The 24069-nt window shown below is 36.8% G+C and overlaps 1 protein-coding gene across 1 annotated transcript in view; it reads right to left on the minus strand.

Moving 5' to 3' along the window:
- LOC102233480 (neuronal acetylcholine receptor subunit alpha-7-like) overlaps nucleotides 1-22397 on the minus strand; it is a 35701-nt gene extending 13304 nt beyond the window's left edge. The window contains exons 1-4 of the mRNA XM_005797302.2: nucleotides 21991-22397; nucleotides 14571-14710; nucleotides 12180-12224; nucleotides 6884-6993 (exon numbers count right to left, since the gene is read on the minus strand). Coding sequence (XP_005797359.1) covers nucleotides 6884-6993; nucleotides 12180-12224; nucleotides 14571-14710; nucleotides 21991-22060 — 365 coding nt within the window. The 5' untranslated portion in view covers nucleotides 22061-22397. The remainder of the gene's footprint in view (nucleotides 1-6883; nucleotides 6994-12179; nucleotides 12225-14570; nucleotides 14711-21990) is intronic.
- Between the last annotated feature and the right edge of the window lie 1672 nt (nucleotides 22398-24069).

A 24069-nucleotide genomic window follows, 5' to 3' on the forward strand; every position in this document is an offset into this window, starting at 1 on the left:
TTGGTGTGCTCTGGCTCAAAACGTAAAAAAATAGTGATGACTGAAAGCACTCCAGCTCAAGAAATGATTGAATGCTTATCCAAATCCAGAGACTAGCTTGCCCTCAACCCATCATTTCTTACTGTCTGTTAGTAAATTTCTACCAATTACTGGCAGCGAAGGAATATGATGGCCGTACTTAAACTTCCCCCCGAAGGCTTTTAGCCTGACAGGTAGAACATCAATTTTGGTCATGTGGTTTTGCTCAACATCAAATTACAACCTCTAAATCCATCATTTAAATCTAATCGCTTGTTTCACCTAGCATAGGGCTGAAAGGCAAAGAGGTTGAGAAAGAGCAGTGAAACTACTACCATCATTCTCATTTAATATCCCGAATGAATGAGCTATATTAGGTTTTAGCCTTGTAATGGCATTTTGAATGTTTTTACCTAATGTGTGGACTGGAAAGCAAATCAGAGCGTTTAGCCACTTTATCAGGAGCAGAACCAAATACAGTTAGCATTAAACTAATTCTAAGAACTAGAATCAACACAGCAGCAGATTATAAATGCTATTGTAGATCAAATATTCCCCAGAGTACCTAATGCTTGGATCTTACACAAATTTTGGTTTTCGTGACTTATAATTACTGCAAACATTGACAGATAAATAGGAAAGGAACTGAATCGGATAGAATCGGATAGTGATTTACAGGTATTTGTGCAACTAATCCTTGCTGAACGTTTAGTTGCACAACTTGCTGTCACTCTGGGAACATAAATAAGCAAAATATTGGCAGATTTTCCATGCTTATAATATGGGTGGCTTGGTAAACCTTCACTTTTTGGTATGCGTGTTACTCATGGTCAAGACGCTAAAGGTAAAAAAAAATGGAATATTGTGATATTCAATTACTGTAATTGCAAAGTCGAGTAACACTACAACATTGCAAAGCATCTAAAGGTCTGATGTATATGAGGGACTTAAAGCTCAGAAAAGCTTCAGTTTCTACAGCAGTGAATTATTAAACATGCTGGAGGAAATAACTTACCATTACCCGTTTAATTTTTAGGAACTTACTGATAGCCCCATTCCTCCTGTGTTCATTTGACAAGTAGATAGCGTCCATAGCCAGTATAAAAAAACATCACATGTATAAAAACTAGCATTAATTTAATCTGTTACAGATTTTGTCTCTTAAAACAAGCGTTTTTTTTAAGGCCCTGATGGAAGTTGACCAAAGCTGATTAGTAACTAGTCAGAAATGGTAGAAACCAAAGACAAATGATGCAAAAGATTGCCAGTAGTGATTAATCTGAACAGGATTGTCAATGACTATGAATAGACCAAATCCTTGTTAAGAATGTTGGGGCATCGGGCTTGTGTTTTTAAATGAGAGTATAGAAATTTATGAGGATAAGCACTTATACCGTTGTTGCATTATGGCCTTTTTGTTTTGTGCTTCAAGGTTCTCATCCTTTTTAGATGTAATGTAATCTCCAGCTGGCTCAGGTTGCCAAGGAACCTTTGCACACATCAAAAATAATTCTGCAGTATGTGTCACAACTCAGACATGTACGTCAATAAACTCAGCTCAAGCTGATCAGGTAAAACATCATGGAGACTTCACAGCAAGCAGTAACTTTGACCTTAGCACTCTGTGTGCTTTATGCCTTTCATTCCAGTACAAACTTTTTAGCAGTGCATCCATCATAAATCATAAACAAATGTTTTATATGACAATCCTTCATATTTTATACAAAACATTATTTATTTCTTCACCTTTGAATAAACATAAATAGTGTTTTCAGATACAGCAACACAAATGACGATTAATTAAGAATCACCTTGAGGGCAACTTTATGTACTCAGTAAGGAGCAATTTCAAATCCTTAACAATTCTAACTAAAGCTTTATACGGAAGCCCACAGAAAAGTACTGTAATTAAAGTAAGAACTAAGGTTAAATTTAGCCTTTTGTTTAAATTAGTGAGGAGTCTGGCAGTCACAATTTGATTTAAGTGAAGTCTTTAGAGATTGGTTTTGCTTTAGTACGAGTAAATGCAGTCTGAGTAGTCTGCACACGGGAGTGCATGAATTTGAACTCCAAGATTTTAAGGGACAGAAAAGGCAGCATCTTAGAGATTCTGGATAAAGCCATGATGAATACTTTGAATCCCCATGTAATGAACTAGTTCTTAGACTAAATGGATTATTCTTTATAGTAATCTTTTTTCTTGGAAGAGGGCTTTTGAATAAAAAATAAATAAAAAACAGACACACAAAAAGCATGCATTAAGTAACATGCTTTTTTGCATTTGGATGGTAATTTCACCCAAATATATTACATATTCTAAAAGTAGCCCCAGATAAAGTCACAGATAGTCTACCAAGTCCATAAAGAACGTGTTATTTACATTTTATGCACAGACACATCTACTGCACATCAACACACATCAGGAGATTGTGTTTTACCAGGGCATTACATCTGAGCCATTCGATTTTCTATAGGGATTGCCTCTTCACCCATCATTGTCTCTCAAATCACTCTGGAAACAATGTTGTTGATGTGCTAACACAGACACAAAGCATTAAACTGTCAAGCGTTTGAGATCCTTAGAGACATGGAACTATTCTCAGTGTTCATTCTGCTGGGTTTAGAGAAATAATGAGCCATGGAGCAAACAGGACAACTGTGTTACGTCCAAGATCCTCAATTTCTCAAAGCTCCTACATACTCATCCCACATGTTTCTACCAGAGGAGTTATTGTAAGATTGATCTTAGGTGTGAAGAAGCTGATCATAAGCTGCACAGAGAAAAGTGCTCAGGTGACAGCAGCAACTTTCTTCCTATACGCACAAGCGGATACAGGAAGTCACCCTCTTAGGTCCTTCATAGAAAAAACCTCAAACACCACCAAGCCTGAGGATTTATGATGTTTGGTGCCCGTCTAAACTCCTCTAAGCTGTGCAGACAGATGACTTTCTGTTAAGTAATTTTAGATTTTCACAGTTCAGCTCTCCAGAGGTTTCAATTTTACATGCAGCCTGACAGACAGGATCAAAGCCTTAACATCTTGTGCAATACACATATATGATAAATGGACTGAATCTATATGGGGCTTTTCAAGTCATACTGACCACTCAGATTGCTTCACCTTAGAGATTCACTCACCAACACACACATTCATGACATGTTGACTGGCAGGAAAACGTGGGGTTAAATTCCTTGGCTAGGCAAACGAGGAAACTGGAATCAAACCCACAACTTTTGGATGGCAAAATGACAACTCTAACATTTTCATATCTTTTTCATATCCTTATTCTTTTTTGCCATTTTACAATTACATATATTGGGTTTTATGTCGTAGAATAGCACAAAGTACTGTTTAATTGCAAAAAGGAAGAATTATGATACACAATTTAAAAAATAAAATTAAAATATGCTCACCTGAAATCATAATTTGTAGAATCCCTTTTCACTGCTTTAACAACTGCAGGTTTTTGGGTGAATGTTTCTACCAGCTTTGCACATCTAAAAATTTTATTGGATTAGTAAACCAATCTTGAGCAGAATCTATTTCAGTTGATGACCGGTGTTGACCCATTCCATTGGGTCCGGTTATCTACTTGGGGCTGCCTTAACAAAAGATGAACATATGTGTCAGACTTAAATGCTTCTGGCATTTCCAAATATTTAGCCACATCCTTAGAACCATCCTTATTATCAGCAACTCTGCCAAGCTTCTCTGTCCCTGATAAAGAAAAGCACCCAACATAATGTTGCAACCATCATGTTTCACCACGGAGATGTGTGTTCAGACCGGTGTGATCTGCCCATTTCTCAACCACAAATATTGTTTTGCATGTAGGCCAAAGATTTGGGTTTTGATCTCAAATAATTAGAGCATCTTGGTGCATGTGTTGGGAGGTGTCTCATAAAGTACTTGTGGCAAACTTCAAATATGATCAGTACATTTTCTTAATTATTTTTAAAAAATATCACCAGTTTTTCAAGGCTCAATTTGGGATCCTGTCATGGTAGTTAGTGCTCCTCTGCCTTCATGATGCTGTTTATTCACTAATGTTCTCTAACAAACCTCTGAGGCTTTCACAGAACAGCTGGATTTGTACTCAGATTAAATTACTTGTTGCTGAGTTTTGACACTAACTGTTTGCACTGAAATACTGTTTAATTATAGTAAAAGGGGCAGGATATAAAAGCCAAACTTACAAAATGTTGACAGTAATCTATCAGTTTCCTTCTACTTTGCAATAACTTTGCTTTGGTCTATTACATAAAAATCCTGATTCCTGATTAACTTCATCAAGGTGAGACAAACTGTAGAAAAACTTTGTACGTGTGTATAAAGCTGACAGGCACCATATGTAGAGGAAAAACAGTTATGCAACAATTAATATAGTTGAGAAAGTGATTCATACAAGATCTTATTGTTGGACATATGGCTTCAAAAATCTCATCTTATGCAAATTGCAAGAATGTACATTTAAGCATTGGTCTTGTCTTAGAAATGTTTCCCCCATATTCATATTTGCTCAAGTTTATCATGACCTAATTTTCTAATGGAAATTCTAAAATCTCGTAATTTTAATCTCTTCTCTTGCAGGCTTACTTTATTATTATAAAGAAGCCAAAATTTTACCCAGGATTAATCCTCAAAGCATAAAGAACATCAGCTTCAGCCCCAGCCTGCATCAGAAATATTGTCAGTAATATTTGTCATTTGTGGTCGTCTCTGTAAGCAGCTTAACGTTTAATGCTATCTCTGTTACACAGCAAAAACTCATGTCTCTCTTTTTCATTCTCCCCCCAACCAAGGTGAGACTCTTACTGATAATGAATTGGGTTTAGTTAGATAAAACACAAACAGATTGGTTTGCCAGGTTATCTTGACGTTTCAGTAGAGTATTACAATATGTATATCACATTATATTGTTTGCATAATCAAAAACTACTTTAATAGGATTGTGTAACTTTGTTTTCACAGCATCTATGATTAGTCTGTTGATATGGAAGATTGTAAGGGATGCATTCCAAATAACTTGGATTGGACAAAAGATATCTATAGAGAATCTCTTTTAGTGACTTTTTCCAGAAACACAAATGGAGTTCCTTTTGCACAATATATATCCAGGAATATTATAAGTAATAAAGACTATGAAACACATTTGTGATTGCAAAAATCTCAAAACAGTTAAACAAATTATACGATTGTCCATCTAATATTGCTTTCAACAGTCCTCTGAAATATTTAAATGTGTTTGTATTAAATGTACAAGAAGTTAAAGACAAATAGTTTGCTGCAAGGCAAGCACATGCTTGATTTCCTCCGATTATCCTTTGGGACAGCAACATTCTCACATGGGCCAAATAAAACCACAGTATATCCCAGAGGCGCAGCTGTTTCACAAATGGATAAATGCTCTCTGTTTGTTTATCATATTTGCAGCTTTATTTTCTATAAATGCTAAAGAAGTCTAAAACATATTTTCTTAATGAGAAAGTTGACATCATAAAGAGATTTAAACATCAAGGATGCAAATCATTATCAGGGTCTGTTGGTATTCTTGGAAGCTCATTGGATATTTGTTCAGAACTTCAGTCTTTATCTTAATCCAAGGAGATTTAAGTTCAGTGTCACAGTGGAAACCATCACACCACAAATGTGTTTGTTCTAAACAGGGACTTGGAGAACTTTACAGCGTTCACCAAGACCACATCACACTTCAGGTAAAACATATTGGACTGTGGAAGTTCCCTTACTGATTAGAGGATGCTAAAAAACCTTTTGGTGGATTTTCTTATGATTATCCCTACTGGTTTCCGATTGTCCATTGTGAAATTGAAGAATGCACAAAGAACCTGCAAGAGCATTTCAAATGCTGGCGTTGTGCCCTGGCGACAACCTCATCATGCCGACACTGGCTAGCAACACTCAAAGAAATATTAGTGCAAGGCTTGTGGCGTATAGCCAACTATACCAAAAACACATTTGACACAGTGTTTTCCTGGCTTAAAAGTCAGAAAAATGCTGGCTTTTCCCTGCATGCTCATCCTTACAGGGATGTCATGGTTTGCTCTGTGGTACAAGACCATGAGCCTGGCTAGTAACTGATGCGAGAGTTCATTCCTCCTCATGGGCTCGACACATGGGAGGCGACGTCTCTCCCTCTCCATTCATTCTCTATGGAGCTTGCGGGATGAAGCGACTGTTGCTTATGAGTATGTGCACGTGCGGGGTAGTGACAGGACACAAAAATGTTGAAAAATGTTCAACTTTCAGTGGACAGTACTCCAATAGCCTTGACAGTCAGTAAATCACAATCCTTTGTGGTGGTGTATTAATTTCCTTATGAAAATTCTGAAGAAACTCTGTTGATATTATGCATTATAAGTCAAACCCTTTGAGAAATGCTTTCAAAACTTGTGTTATGATGTGAAATTAAGGTCATTCTGAAGCCAAAAGACTGGCTTTTTCTTTTTTTCTTGGTAATTCTTTCAGCCCACTCATGTGGGTAAAAAAAGACAACAAATGGAAACTACAAAATCACAAAAGACAGTGACTCATGGAATCAAGGTGATTGTTGAACCTGGAAGTGAGCTGAACAGAGTTACAAATGTGGCCATCAGCCGAATCTCTGAATGACAAAATGCAAGGGACAAAAAATAGATAAAAGGAGCAAACAAACCCGTAAAATAAAGCTGATTTAAAATTTAAAAAAATTATAAAACAGTAAAACAGAAACCCAAGAGATGACAATGTTTGCACAATAAATCAAGACAGTGAAAAGCAACTAATAATATAAAAAGCATAAAGCATGACATGAGTTTTTAAAAAAGCATGCAGGAGATAAGAAAACAGACACAAACAGACATTACCTGTTGTAGAGAAGGATATCTGGAACCCAAACCAGATTGGAGGGAAAGCGAAGATTCTGAACCCCAGGATAGTTCTCTGGGTTCCAGGACAGGTAAATATCCGTCCAATGCTGGATCAAATTGATAAGAAAGCAGATCAATGAATTTGCTTTACAATGAGAGTAAAAAAAAAAGTTAGATTTCTATTGATGCTGTTCACATAGATATATTTAACAGAAACAACACCTCTCTGTCTTCAGCTTTGGTTATTAAAATGTTGATTCATGAGCAGATGCACCGCCTACGCTTAATCCTATTTTATGATAAATACTGACACAGAGAGGTACTAAAAGATCAAAATCCCTCAAAAAACCTCTTCTTTTAAATTTGATTAACCTGAGGCCATCAAAAGTCAAACATTTCCCTATTACACAGGCTATTAGTTGTTGGCTGTTACACTTTGTCTCTAGCTCAGATAATGAATGTTGCCACTGAAAGTCTGCCAAGCCAACATTTGGCACTGCTCCCTGGAATCCCATCTGAGGTTGGCTCAATTCAGCAAAGAGCGAAGTGAGTCTAGCTCCACAGCATTTTAAAAGCACACACTGCTGCTTTTTTTTATTATTTATGACAAGTAACAAGTTAATCTGTCATCTGTAGTTATATGAATGTTGAGTGTTTTAGCCTTTAAGCATGTTTTGCTTTAATGTTCTTGTATAAGAGTTGGGCAGATGGATGTAGGCACATGTTAAACCTTTAGGGTCCCTTCTCCGTGGAGTAACCAAAGTCCTATATTTAAAATGGCCACTGCATATGATGCACATCTGCTTAGCTTCCAATGTATGTTCATGTGCGTAGTCGTGCATGCATGCAAATAGTATTCTTCCCCTCCATTTAGTAAGATTTTGCCTTGTATTAGTGGGCAAATGTTTTTTTTTTTCCAGTAATAAAAGCTCTATTTTTTCTGAAACATTTAATTTGTTTAACATGTGTCTGCTGACATATGTCGCCACTGAGGAGGCTAATGACTTAATTACCACACTTGCCATCACTAAACCTTGAAATGTTTGATGTTTCATGTTCCTTGGCTGGGAAAGCACAACAAAGGAGTTAACCTTCAACTCTTTGGTCAGGGAGGTGGACATTATCCGCAAAGCAAGGCAACATCTGTCTAAGAATAGTTTTGGAGTTATGTAACAGGAATTTCAGTAGGCATCACTAACTTGAGACGACCATAGTTAAAATAGTGTGATAATTGCTCTGCAAATCTATGATTACTATCAAGTTGTTTTAAAGCACAAGATACAAACGGAACAAATTGAAAATCCAATGGAAGCAGCAGCTAAAGCTGTGAAAATAATTTGATATGTGGCACTGATTGCTTCTTGTCTTTTGGGTGATGTGAGCGTCTTCCTGGTGTTCATCTCTTAGCATACTTTCACTGTTGAGCCTCTTCAACACAAACCAGCAGAAAACAGATTCCGGGAATCTGTATGGGTACAGAAATATGTATTACTGTTTGCTGTATCTCTGTTCACCCTCAGGAAATGAATGTGAGTGGAATTTGATTGGTGGTGCACAGCAGTGCAACCAAAGACTTTTGTCTGGCACAGACGTGTCCTTCAGATTTACAGGTATCCATACCCCTTGCATCTTTTCACGTGCTGTCACTCTACAAATACAAACCTAAGTATATTTCATTGGGACTTTTTGTGATAGACCACTCCCAAAGTAGCATGTAGCTGTTAAGTAGAGGAAAATGATTCATGTTTTTTTCTTCTTTTTTTAAATAAAACATTTTACCCAACCCACTTTTCAAAATAGCAGTCTATGAGCATCAAATGTCAGACGTCACCAAAGACTACCAATATATATTTACATCTAGACCATTATAACACACATAACTTGGATCTAAAACATGCATTCATAATTGTGTCTGTATATTTAGGATTGTTGTCATGCTTTAAGGTGCACCTCAGTCCTAGACTCAGTTCTTTTGCAGCCTCTAACAAGTTTTGTTCCAGTGTTGCCTTGAATCTTGCTGAAGGCTTGCATGCCTGGTCTATGGTGTTATCACTGTCAATACTCATGGTTGTTATGGTGTGTTCGGCACGTTAGTTTTTCACTACAGTATAGCATTTTGCTTGTAGGCCAAAAAGTAACATATCTGGAAAAATGCAGAAAACATCAATTCAGCTAATCCTACTCGTACTGCTATGCTTCCATACAGATTAGATTTGTGCATAGCTCATAATTGTCGAGTAAATAAATTCCCCCACTTTAGTTAAGGTGTCAGGTACCCCATGGTCTCTCCTCACAAGTAACCATGGACCTTTTGGCTTCTTCCTTGATTAACTTTCTCCTTCTTCAACCTGTTTCTTAAAGTAGGACACCATGTACTGGTACGTTTGCAGTTGTGCCATGCTCTTTCCATTTCCTGATACAGAATTCATTAGTCCTCTGTAAGGTGTTCAAATCTGTTTATAACCTAATCCTGCTCTAAATTCTATTTTCTACATTTTTTGGAAGTCTGTAATGCTGCTTACTCTTTAACATTCTCTAAAAAAAACTCTGAGGTCTTCAGAAAATATCATTTTATTTTCTAATCAGAATACTTCTGAAAACAGTTGCTTGCACTGGATTTTATTTAGGGGTAAAAGGATAAAACAAACTGAATACAAATGCACAAAACATTTTTCAGATTTTTCTTTGTAAAAAAAAAAAAGAAAATCTAAACTATGCAGCATTTTTCATTCACTTGACAATTAAGCATCACTTTGTATTTGCCATTAAAACACATCACATTATTATTAAAATAATTCCCTAATTCTTTTGCAGTGCATGATATGCATCATAACTGCAATTATCTTTATCATTTGCAAGAGGAGGAGAGAAAAGTAGAGCACAGATATGAACAAAAGCTAATCAGATTACAAATTTTTACGTCAAGATATGTAATTTATTCTCTGTCGATCACTCATTTTTCATAAAAATCCTAATATCATCCTGGATGCAGTTAAATTAAACGTGCCTCTTTTCCATCTAACTATCTGACTGTCTCTGGCTGCATAATCCACTTCTCAAGTCTCCTTACCATCCTGCTGCATCTGCAAAGACCCCATAAGCTACTGCACCAAAGTAGATGATGTATTAAAGAGGTGGCTTCCTGAATAATTGAAACATTCATAACCTGTAAGGCAGTCAGCAGCCAACTCAACCTTGACTGTATCATCTCTAATGGGTTGTTCTGATCTGCTGTAATAATAAAGATAAGGATGTAAGGGTGTTCTACATACCTGGTTCTACCAATGTAACATTTTTCCTTACATGCAGGAGTGAAACCCAATGTCCTGTGTGTAAGACGTTTGGTTAAATACTTTTTAAAGGGACAGTGATTTTTTTTTTTTTCTCAAAGTGATTACTAACTGCACATGGGAATGTCATGAGCTTCAGCTGTAAAAATGAGAAGAAAATGAGTTGAAAACATGAAACTGAGACTATAAGTAACAGGTTCATCAAAATTATATGCAGCAAATTAGAAAATTGTTTTCTTGTGATGCGTGTTAATATTAGCTGTGATATTCAGATTGTAGAGTCAGATTCAGGCGTGAAAATACCCTAAGAGCATTATACTTAAAATTATATAGAATCTCAATCTTAATAATGAAAATGCCTATAATGGACATTTTCCCTTTTTTACTTTAATACTGAAGAATACTGTTTAGTAACTGCCAACCTACAAAGTGTCCAGAAAGACTATACTGAAGGAGCTTTTTACTGAAGAAAAGCACATAGTGTCAAAAGAGAGCTGCAGATGTATCAAGCAGTTCCGTCGGCCATCATATCTGAGGACCTCGCCGCATGCTGGTGGAACCATCAAAAGACTTATCCCTTGCTGTCAGATCTTGCTTTTTCATATTTATGTGTTCAGGCTTCTTCTACACCCAGTGCACGCGTGTTCTCTACTGCAGGAGACAATATCTATCTAGAATGCTTGAGCATGCTGCCTAAGAGGCAGTTATGATCATTTTTCCACACAAGAATTGTTTATGATTCTATTCCATGCTTGCTGCTAACCTGGATTGGATTTTACAGGTGGCTCTTTTTGTTTATTTAAATTTTTTTACACCAGATTAGCCCATCAGTGGGGTCTCAATAACTTGTTTTAAGGGCCTGCTGCATCAGATACTAATATTTGTAATTGTGTTTTAATCAGCTTTTCAAAAACAAAGCTCTCTTATGAAAGTGTACTCTTGTGAAAAGAAGATTTGTGGCATTTGTGTTGCAGTACATGCAGTATATTTGATATTGGAAATTGTTAAACACATTCCAATATGTTTGACATACTGGAATATGTTTCCTATATGACTGTGGAAAATTTGTAAAATTATCTTCTGTGTAAAGCAAACTGAACTCTGCTATGCTTCTACCTGCCAAATAGGTTTTTCTTTATTATTCAATGAGAATCACACCATCTTTTTCACATCAATACCCATAACCCAGGTGGTAACTTGGTGCCCAAACTTATCAGCATTCAACCCACAAAGTCAGTGAAGCAGAAATATGACGGGATAAACAGCTTTATTTTGCTTTTATCTTTTTGTTCTGTTTTATCTGATGTCAAAATTATTATTTTGCTTTCGAATTGATTTCTGAAAAGAATCTCAAGACATTTGTTCATTCTGGGTGCAGAGGTCAAGAACTGGTGGGTTTAGTACGACTGAAGTTTTCCCATTAGCTTCCACCTACAAGTGCAATAAAAAGAGAAATACAGATTTTTAGTCCGGTTTCAACAACAGGTGAAGTGTGGACTGCTGACCCCCCAATCAACTATGAAATATTTGTGAAGTTGTGAATAAGAAGTTCCCAATTGCTGTTCCTGTACAGTTCTAGACTACAGATTAGTTTGAACGACTTGGCGTTACAGCTCCTGCTTTGTTTTCCACTGCCTCTGCCTGATGTGTTGTTTATCTCCACTTTTACTTTTATTTTAAAAGTAAAAGATGATTATTTACCCTGACGCAACCCGTGCTACCTTGATTGTTGGACCATCTACAGTTTCAGCAAAGGATGAAGCTCCTGAAACAATAAGGCTGCTTCCATATTGCTTATAAACCTACGAAGCAGCTCTGCATCACATCAGCTGCCAGTGATGCAGAGAGGTTTTCCTGATCCCTTCATCCTCTAAAACACAAACAAACATCTTGGTTGAATGAAAACAATTTTAAATCTAAACCCACCAAGGGCATAAATAATTTTGAACTAAAATGTAAATGAAATACTGATCACACAGTATTTACTGAGCAAAGAGACATACCAGTTGCAGCCACGCGTTTGTAATCAACACTTGGTTCTTTTCATCCTAGAGGGGGACAAGAGAAGACAGAGAGGATTGTCAGCTGGAAGTAGAACTGGCTGTAAACAGATAGTAAATGAAAATATGCTACGGGGAGAGAGAAAACAACAACAAAAAAACTCTGCAAGGTTGGTAAACATGATTCGTGAGATCATGAGAATAACTGGCTGTGAAGTTAAAGCTGCATCCCGGATGAGTCAGAGCTGATGTGTTCTCTGAATGACAATGATGCGCTCCATCTTATTTAATGCAATGCTATGTGTACGCCCATTTGAGCAATGCAGCAACTGGAGTGAAATTACACATTATGAAATGACCAAAAGAAAGCATTTTATACAGGGGTGGCTTACAGAGAGTTCAGAGAGTACAGTGGTAAGGTTTCTGTTTTTTGTCATGAAAGCAGAAAGTCCCAGACCACTAAAGCTAACGGTCTGGGAAGACTGGAGGTAAGATTCAGGAAGCTGGATTAAGAATAACTAAAGATGAGAACAGAAATAAGTCATGTAGGTGCTGCTTGAAAAATATTCAAGAGCAAAAGCACTTAAAAATTACTAGAAGTGATTTGAGTGCAAGTTATCTATTTAATGTCTAGTAGGTCACAGCTGCACTGTATGCGATTTGTTCACATAATATTTTACCCATGATGAAAAACAGTCTAATGCAGCCGGCTCAACCCGCTGAAAGCATTTTGTTTTATTTGACTGCGATAAAAATCTCTCAAACAAAAACTTCTCGACGGTTTTCTTCCTTATCCCTTCCCTTTCATCTTGTTTCATGGCTTTTTTGCTCTCTTTGGAAATATGAAAATCGGTACAGTGTGAAACACTCAGAGAGGTTTGCTTAGATATACAAAGAAAGATCCCACTGGGACATTGAAGTTTTTCTGAGCTTGTGTTTATGTTTATTCATATATGAATATATATATTCAAATAGCGAATTAAATGCTCAAATGTTCAACGTATAGGTAAACTACTAAACAAAATTCAACTTGATTTATATATTTGAAGTTAAATTTTTTTGCTGACATTGCATAGTGACAAATCTGTGTCTGTCTGGGCTTTTGTTATCATTTTTGGTGTTGGACTCCATCTGTTGGCCATAACCTGACCCAGTTTTATGGTTACAGAATAACACGGGAGCAGATGGAGAAATCAGAGACCACATCCCACACAAACAAACCCACAAGAACAGCTAGATTTACATTATTCACTACTGCCCAGGAAGCATTAATTTATTTGGTTTTTCCAGCTTATCTATTATGTATTGTGCCATCAAACCGCATGACAAGGGATATATACATCCTTCCGTTTTCTATACGTGCTTAATATATGAACACACGGAAAATATGTAAAACATGGCTTGTGACAAGTGCTACTATAAAATAACAATCTATGATAGTAAAGCGAGGCAAAGTAGCTACATAATATGATAACTGAAAGGGGAAACATCTTTCGTCTAACTTAATTAGTTTTTGTTTCCAGTTTGTTATTTTACAGCACTATAACATTAGCTAATGTTGCTTAAGAAGTTGTGAGTTGACATTAATAGTGCAATAGACAGTCTACATTGCAAGTTGGCATATGCTACTTTCTATTATACGGCATGCATAAAAAGATATCTTATGACAGGGCTGGGTCAAGGATGTGACTGTCAGATTGTTTTTTTTTTCCCCTTTGGTTGAGTGCTCTGTCTAAGTGGTGGGTCTAAGCAGCAGGAGGTTGTGTGTTGTCCTGTGAGATGGAAGGTATGGAGAACAGGAGGAAAAACATAATGAAGAGCAGCTGAGCACTGATGGAATAAAACATAAGGGATGTCAGAGCAGCTACCTAAACTACAGATAGGTCTTTGTCAGAGCTGCAAGCTTGACATGAAAAAGATTGGGCAATGTGATTCATTTTATATTTAATGGTGTTCAAGGAAATGGAATGTAGGACACAGGAAATGAGAGGTATGGTATTTTTATGGAAGCACCTAAAAATGTGAAAGTCAAGACAAAGAAAAATGTATCTTCTTCTTGGTTTAAGAAGAGGGTAAAACCAAAACTCTACTACCTCACTAGGCTGTATGAGACTCATTAGTGTCCAATATTTCATTTTGATAAAGCTGTGGCAGTTTTAATCAGTGAAGGAAATAAAAACTTGGTATAAAAATAATAAATGTCAACTTTTTTCATTCCAAAAATGTCCATCATGACAGATTCTTTTCATAATAAATTCTAACATTGGAGAACAGGAGTACAGTCGTTGGAACGAGTTTCACAGAGCAATCAATTGCTTCTTAGCTTTAGATATGCTGGTTAAAATATTATTTTGCATTTATTTAAAATATAAATTGTATTTAACAAACACTCACCACGTCAATAATCTGTAGCAATGTCAGGCCAAGTTCCACAAGAATAGGAGCAGAGTCATTTTGGACTGGTCTCTCCAGACGATTGTAGTTCAGCATCAGTTCACGGTACAGTTTCCTCTGGTACACTCCGCAGTGACAAGCTGGATGGGACAAATGGACAGTTACTGCAGGACATCTGGCAGGGAACCAGTTTAGAAAAGAGAACTATTAGAAGGTAAAGGGTACTGGTGGTTTATAGTGCAAAACAAGAAGCAAGATGAAAAACACCAACACAAATCTCACAATCGTCCTTACTTGTCATGTTTTATTAATTCAAACAAACACCAAAGATGTCTGCTGCATTAAAAACCCTTGTTTAAAACTAGGGTCTCTTTACAAAGAAAGCTGATCATATATAACTAGCAGCACCAATGAAAAGCATATAAACCCAAATAGAGTAGAGGTGATGACCATGGAGAGTTGGATAACAACGGTGAAAAGAGACAAAAAATAAATGTCAACATTCATGTCTAGTTATCCACATCATTTATTTAAACATCAAACTTATTAATTTACGGTAATCTAATCTGCCTGCTTATTTGTATTTCTGACATTGTTTCTGCAAAACTAACCCTCAAAAGAAGAACAAATTAAATCAAAGTAAGCATATTGCAATGAGCCCATTATTAACTCACTAAACTTTAATTTGCTAGTTGTAGTTTCACTGAATCGCCCTTGTATTCATTAGATCTCAAAAGAGTGTTTTCCACAAAACAAACAACCCGTGCATCTGTACCAGGAACGAACGTTACACTGTATTCCCTTTGCAAAGCAAACTCAGTTATTCATGAATGAGCATGAATTCGCTTTGGTACCATGTTACTTAAATTGTTTGCATATTTTCAAAAGACTGTTTAAAAACCTCAAAGTAACCATGAAATGTTTAATGGAATAATGGAATCTGGATGCCATAAAACAAACTTATACACTTAGAAACTGTACAATATCTCTGCAGGTCACACAAAGTAGTTTTTAATTTTTCACGTAATTTGGTCCAAATATTTGAAGCAACTTGGATTTTCGCACAGAGATTGAATGAAAGGGAAACTTTCTCTAGTGTCCAGCAAGTGACATTTAGTGGTCATTGCAGTAGATTAGACCATGGCAAACTGTAGTTTGCTGGATTAATTTAAATTTATGGAGGCCAGGTTTCTTCTCTCCATTGTGATTGGCCCTCTTATATTACCACATCCATCCTAGGATGCTCTGTCGACCCAGAGACATGCATTAGTCTCCCACTACTTGTGCATAAACCTGTTGGTGAACAGTGACAGACTGCTGCATCCTAGCTGCACAAAGCAGTGTTACTTTATAGCCATCACTACTCCTGACAAACTAAGTGTTTATATCGCTGCTGTTATTTGCAGGGATATTAACCCTGCAGTTTAAACCTTTTGTTCACATCTTGTAAATAGCTTGTTGTTATTTTTGACATTTCTTTTAAATTTAAATATGCTATTTTCAATAACGGCTGTTAATTTGCCCTTACTGTACAGGCCCTTATTTTTTTAAGTTGTCAACCTCTGTGTGAATATGCATGCTTATGCATATCTTTAATTTGCTGATAGTTCATGTGAATTTCTCCATGGATCTTTCTATTCTATTCTATTCTATGTAATAGTATTGTCTCTGCTTTTACATTAAGACATTCCAATTGGGAAAAACACATTGCCTTTAAAGAAAAATCCCATAAAATTGAAATAAAGTTACTTTGACCACAACCCACTTCAGGACTGCTATCAGGAGAACATTCATTTGTCTTCTTAAATGTTTTAGCCCTCAGACTCACATTTTAGCTGCAAATGAAAAGATCTCAGCCCTCGTCTTCCCACTGACCCCAATCCAAATTAGCTCTTGTCCCAACATATTTTACCAATTACCAAGTGACAACCAATATATCTGTGTGGCCACAAAACTGTGTGGCTGGCTTATCAGCTAATGAAGCAAAAATAAAGAAAGATGCCCCCTGCACATTCATGTGCAAAGGTTTTGGCAAGTGTCAGATTGGGTATCCCTAAATCTGGGTTTGAAAGGAAATCTGCATAATAGGAGAGCATGTAAGCCAACAGAATTATGGAGAAGCACTGGAGTGGAGTGAACCAAGAAAAGACGTTCTGAGTAGCAGACAGTCCTGTCAGAATGCAGTGGCAAAAAATACACACATCTAAGGGGCAGGCAACATATACAGCACAGTCTTCAACTTCAAAGTGGAATAATTATTCATTTCTGCAATTTTATTTCCCTGTATTATCAAATTAAGGGAAATTGGTTTTGTATTTTTTCTTATTAAGTGCAAATACTGAGTTGCTACTACAACAGTGATAGGTGGCAAGATCCACTTTTGCAAATTACACCAAAGAATTAGTGAATGTTTTGGAAAAATCTAAATTGTGCACATTATTTCATTCCTAAAAACAACAAAACCATCAAAAACATTTGTAGTAGAAACATTAAACAGGGGCAGACATGCTGCTCAAAAAGCAAATAAGTGTTTTCCATGCACCCTCTGATAATTTTATGTAGCAAGAATCCTTTTTTATGGGCTTATTCAATGTTAATTTTAGTCATGCCTTTCACTAAACAATACAATCACTGACCTGCAAAGGTTTAATGCTTGTTTTTGGGACACATTTCTTCTTCACGTAGGCATGATGTTGAGATTGAGAGCGAATGCGAGATCTCAGGGTTTGTTATTCAACCACAATAGCTGTGCATCATTAACGCCAGTAGCAAGCTGGAAGCAAGCTGCTTCTAAATCCACCATTTAACTCTTCCTTTTTCAAAATGAGGCTTAAGACAGCACATCCACTTCACATCTAGTTTCCTGATGACAACTAGAAAGTCTACCACAGGGCTGCTAAGGAAGCTGGATTGGATTTATTTTGCATTTAAGAATATTTCAAAATAGTAGAATTTTGAGAGAAATCTAAAATACATTCCTCACAATAAACACATATGGCTTGTCTGATGCCTACATGTTAAAAGCAGAACTTTAAGATGTTGCAGGAGAACGGCAGATTTGCATAAAAGAGGTCTCCCTTCAGTGCAACTATACTGCAACTAAAATAAAGAAATACATTTAGTTTGAGTCTTTCACTCTTCATGGTACATCCTGCCTTCAAAATAATTATTTACACTCTTGGCATTCCTGCTGTTCCCATTCTGTTTGTCACAGTGACAATCACAGTTGTTTTCTTTCTTACCTGTTCTTCTTTTCACATAGCCTTAATACACTGTCAGTGTTTGTTTCTAAAGAAAAAAACAGCAATCTAGTGTATCACATCTAAAAACCCTGCTGTAGCTTTAGAAACTGGAAGGCAATTTTAACAAAAAGTAACAAGGAATAGTACTAGAATGAAAACTCCCCAAGTAAACTGTGGGTTCAATGTTTTTTAGCTTCACTGATTTTTTTTCTTCTTCCACTATTACAGTCAATAAATGAACTATCAAAACTGGATTTAGGCTTAAATGCTTTATGAGAGAGAAAAACTATGCTAAATTATGCATTTTAAGGAAGTAGCTGTCATCTGAATTTCTTGTCACAAGTCCCAGATGGCAGGGAGTGTATCTGATGTATCTCTATGTTACCACCAGGCGTGATCATGATGCAACAAATCCATCTTTATTGGAACATACGTATCTTTTGGTCTGGCCCAAAACTTAAATGCTAGATCATCATCAAATGGCCAGAGCATGTCTTTGTATGTTTTTGAAACATTTCATAATTTGATGTGTGACAGTTGTTCATAGCTACAATGAACACAAACATGTCAAAGTTGACTTTTAAAATAGTTGATTCTAAATGGACTTGCTTTTTAGATTTTGCTATAGCATCCTCATGTCATGCACACATGAGATGTTTTCATGACCTTGGAGTTTCATACTCAAATGACCCTATTACAGATCTTTGTGACGAGACAGTTATTATACCTAACATGATACATTGTACACGTGATGTAATATTTATATATATATTTATTTCTTCTTGGCCACATAGCATCTGATGACAATCCATTACGTCCTATACTTCTCCACCTGCTACAAAGCATTCCCCAGGCCCAATCTCCCTCTAAGTAGTCATTTGCGTTCTATGTCTCTGTTTGACTCATACACTGTTTAGATTCCTGACTATTTTTTGCTGTTTTCCTATACATTTATCATCACTTTGTTCTTTATTTAGCATATCAGTAGTTCCAAACCAAGGTGAACAACCTCAAGATATACCATGAGAAAGCAGCACTGCTTGCTGTTTCAGAGTGACTTGTGGCAGACTGAGTTCCTGCTGAGAGAGGAATGAATGGGACAAAATCCCCACAGCAGAAACATATTTTGATTCAGAGAAAACAAACAGCCTGTCTAACCAGAGAGAAGCACTAATCACAACTCTATCCTAGGTATGTCTGGTGCTCCAAGATGATAGATTAAAAATTTACAGTAATTTCATAATTTTTTCTTCTCAAAATGAAGCCATCATACAAATTCAACACAGTGATAGTGCGGCTTGGTTTAAAATGGGCGACTAGGAAAAAACATATTACCCAATGTGCTTCAGGCATCAAGTCAAGATAATGCTAAATCAGTGATTGAATTGAAATGCCTTCCCATTGTGACTCAATAAGTGTTGTGAACTCAGTGGATAGGTTGATACACTGAACTGGATCAACACTAGTATGATGATCTTGATTTGCTCACACTTTTCAAACTATACCCTCTCTTCAGGAGATGCATTTTGGAAAAGCTTTTTCATCAACATAGAGCAGCTGTAAAAAAAAGAAGAAAAAAAAAGATAAAATCTTTATACCCCTTAAGCAAAGTCATAACATTTTTATAACATATCGGTTTTTCCCTCATTTTACCAGATCAGCATAAAGCTTTCAATGACCAGGAGGGAACTCCAACAGCTTGTAGCTTCAAGCAAAAAAGGGGGAAAAAAGCGGTCACTTCATACCAGTAAGCCAAAGACGGACTTTTGTAGAGTGAATATTTAATGGATCCCAAAAGGCAGGTCAGTTTACAGACTGTAGTAAGTTTAAAACAGTAAATACACTTGCAACACACCAACTAGGACCAGTATGCATGAGCAATTGACAAACAATCTGTGGTGTGAAAGACATTAGCTGAATGTCTGACAAGGATAATTAAAATTTGAGTCTGACAATTGCAGACTGACAGTCCAGTTTTATCTGTCTCTTGAAAGTTAAATTATTTGATCTGATAAAAAAAAGTCTGGAATGGTTAAGCTAAGTTTTTCATTGGATTATTACTACATAATCTTTAATGCCACTTCTTTCAAGATGTGCACAAAGAAAGTCTGTGCAGCAGACTTTTGAAGACATTCTATTTCATTTCAAGACAGTCAAAATTAAAGGTTCTGCTCAGGGGGAATCCCCTTCTACAAAGACAGGCTGAATATTGATCAGCCTCAGGCAATCTGCACATAGAGGAGACTTGGTCAAGTTTTAATACTGAATTAAAGCATACCGTTTTGTGAAATGTGCTTTGAAAAATCAATGTCAGTCCAGAATATGACGGGGAGCACAATTATGCATTTCAATTTTTTGACTTCCCGATCCCCTCTAGACTCCCATTTTATGATAAATTATTTTAATTATAGCTTGAGCAAAATCCCCAACACTTTCAAGTCACGTAAATAACTCCAGAGGGTTTACTGCCTAACAATATGTTTAGTTGTACATTTCTCTGAAGCCGATGAGAACTGTTCCACACTGCAATTAATAATCAGCAAACATGGACGATTAAACAAATCACATTAGGTAGTCAATCTTAGCTTTGTCTCGATTACATGCTTTTACATTCACTGTCTTGTGTAATACTTGAAATAGTTACAAATGTACTTAGTAAGAGTTTCCTAATCAACATTGTGGATAAGTGTTTTGCTGAGTTGGGTGCCCAGGCCTCAGAGGGTATCCTAACTGCATCATTTTGAAGATAGCATTAAATCTTTCTGAACTACATTCTCTCTAAGAACAAAGTCTTTTTTTATTGAATTTACTGAAATGTCATTCTAAATACCCACTAATACGACCAGGGCCCTTTCTCCAGCAGTCATTGGGCAAGAGGTGGGGTACAGCCTGGACAGGTCACTAATCCATCGGAGGGCAACACATTGACACGCAGGATGAACTACCATTCATGTAAACCCCACCAGTGGCGGTTCTAGACCAGATTTACAGAAGTGAAACAAATATATCCCCAAAAAACCCCAGCAAAAGCAAAGCAACATTTCATTGTTTAATACAGCATATTAAGTGAGCCAAAGAATCACTCCAAAGCTGTAAGTCAGTCAAAATCACTACCAAAGGTCAAATGTCAAGAAGAAAACTGACCACAAAACTCTGATCCACACATCTCTACTTCAGAGTGATCTCATTTTGATTTTGTATGAGCACGTAAACCAAAACAGCAAAACGTTTTGAGGTGTTACATTCCACTTTAATTGAAGTGTTTTATAGTTGGTTTTCTCAGTATTCAAATGAAATAAAACAGCATACAAGAAACATTTAAAAACTCTTATTTCATTTTCTCCTAAAATCCAGACTGTCACTTTTGTGTCAGACATGTTAGATTCCTTGCAGTTTTTTGCAATGCTGCATCTAATGACCTAACTGGACTGCATCAAGAACAGGACAGCAAGGTGAAAGATTAGCCTCTTCATAGTTTAGCCTTAGAAACGTCTAAATAATTGATTCCCCCCATCACCTCAACAACCTTCATTGTCCTTATTTTCAAGAAATATATATATTTTCATTATTTCAAGTTATACCAGACACACCAAAACATTCTGTGTCTTATAATGCTCAGTTTTGTGTGTGTGGTTGTATATGGGCTGTTTATTTCTATTTAACAATTTGTTACTGTCTGTGCAATGACAATAAAGCTAGTTTTATGATGTAGCCTGTGGTAAAGCATTTTGAATCGGATAAACAGAGTCTGCAGCTGTAGATTATAAGGACAGACCTCATGAACTCTAAGCACCTGCGGGACGTCCTCCATATTGAGAGGCAGATGTTGCGGGCAAACAAGGGGGACTCACTGGTTTTTAAGCACACTGATCCATAAACTTAATATATGACATTTGTTTCTCAACAATTAAGCTGTGGAAACCAATAGAATTAAATTCAATGAAGAGCGACGAAAAAAAAACAAAAACAATTACTTTCTGACTGAAAAACAATGACAAAACCATCCACCGTAAAACCCCACAGGATACCCCTTGGGTACATGTCTCATGCCAGATGTGGCCACATCTGGCATGAGCGACAGCAGCTCTCACCTCTCAGAGACATTGCCTCCCAGGCGAAACAACAGGGAAACATGAGCATTTTAACAAACGTGGCCTGAATAGGAGACGGTAACCCACCTTGATAGTAAAACGTCGCCCACAGGTAAACTCCAACCAATACAGGTCCATTGCTTTTCCGAAGCTCCATCGCAGCTTCAGATCGGGAGTCCCCCCCTGAAGCCCGCTGGAAATGCCAAACTTGGAAGGAGAGAAGCCTTGACAGACTGCTGGTGCTGCTCTCCCTCCGCTCGGTCTCGGTCCTCCTCGTCGGATGCTCGGGCAGACGCGAACACGCTGGCACATTCACACACGCAGGATGTCTGTCTTTTCGTGTTTGGGTCGACTGTCACTTCAAAACTCACTTTGAATCCAGCTGCCCTCTCTCTCTCCCTGCGCTCAGATTTATTTATTTTTTTTCACATATCAGATATTCGGAGCTGAGCGAAATCCTGCAAACTTCCCCAGGTTTGTCACCTCCGGTCACATTAGGCTCGTTAAAGCAGGGTGACTTTCAGAGCGCTGCTGAATCTGCATAATTTCAATAGCTCTCTGTCAGAGGGGCAAGCCACGCCCCTTCAATCTAACTAACCTTGAAACTTTTTTTTTTTACTCATGCTCCTGATTTATTGTAAGACCAGGAATAATTGAACTGTTTTATGTTGCCGATCTGATACTTTATGTTTTTAACACAAATGAGAGAAATGTAGTTTAAAAAAGTACTACTAAATAGTATTACTACATATGTGCTTTTACTTATTTTAATAGAGTTTTGGTGAATTATTAGTATCCCTTCAAACACTTCACTTGTGCAATTCATTTGTGGTTCAGTCAAAAAAAAAAAAAACTAAATATAAACTGGCCTGTTGTAGTCAATGTTTCCTGTCCAAATGTAGCTTAAACATTGAAAGTCTGGCTTGTTTAGCTTATGTGAGCAACTTTTACATCTTTTCATATACATATTTCAATGCCAGTTGTTAACTTTATGCCAAATGCTTTTACATGTCATTTGTATTTTTAGATAAAGGATCATGTTTTTTTTCCAGACAGTTTTTTGTGTGTGATGCAGAGTGAGAAAACATACACACTACAGTTTGAGGCTAAACATTAACGCAATTTGTTTTACTGAATCTCACTTGGATGATGTTTTAGCCAATAAATACAATATAATGTTAGAAAATATAATTGTCTAAGGCATACCATATGCTTTCCCTTTTTTGGTCTATCATTGTGACAGATCACAAATCTATGAGCAATGATTATTTGGTTGCTCCTGTAATGCTTTTGTTGTGTGGACAATGTTGGAAAAATCATTGATCATATTTCATACATCAGGTTTCACATTTGATTCTTACTTGCAGATTGTTTCCCAATTTATACAAACTAGAAAATATTTGACACCTGCAAAATCCTTCCTAGCCTGTTTGGCCAGGATTTTCAAAAGTAACTAAAGGAAAAGTAATGATTAAGTTTTAAATGACATAAAGGTAAGGTCTGGAAGGATGCAGATTCTGTTGGGAGTGTACCTCTAGGTGTTGTAGTAGTTTTGATGAAGATTGATTTGAAATTTTTATGGCAAATCAAACTATCCATCCATCCATTTCTCATACCCATTTAATCCAGGGTCACCAGGAGCCTCTGTTAATAGTCTTTGGGCGAGAGGCAGGATGCTTTCTGTCCAGGTCACCAATCTGTCACAGAGCTGTAAATGAAACTCAGTTTGCTACACTGTTCAATCTCTTCCTTTCCTGGTGACAGCAAATAATGGACAGTAACACTGAAAGCAAAAACTGTAGCTGATGTTACGTTCCTACACCAATTGTCACGTAATTTTTGTGATATAAAAGGACACCTGTGTGAAGACATCAACTGACTATACGTAGTCTCTGGTCAGCTAGAATTGGACGTTTCAGTAGTCGTAGAGTGATCCAAATCAAGAGGACAGGCTTGGAGGCTGTGGTCAGGTTCCATTTTGACATCAATTTTTAATAAATGCCTACAGGTAGCTGTGATGCGATGTGTCAGCACAGACGGGTCAAAAGACAAACACATGTTTCTGCTGTGGATTTTGTTCCAGAATATTCAGTATTTCAGTATATATATATATAATATGATATCATGCTATGTGCCCTTAGCATTCTTACTTGATCTTCTGTCCTC

Source organism: Xiphophorus maculatus, chromosome 5 (genome assembly GCF_002775205.1).
Source record: "Xiphophorus maculatus strain JP 163 A chromosome 5, X_maculatus-5.0-male, whole genome shotgun sequence".
Lineage (NCBI taxonomy): Eukaryota > Metazoa > Chordata > Actinopteri > Cyprinodontiformes > Poeciliidae > Xiphophorus > Xiphophorus maculatus.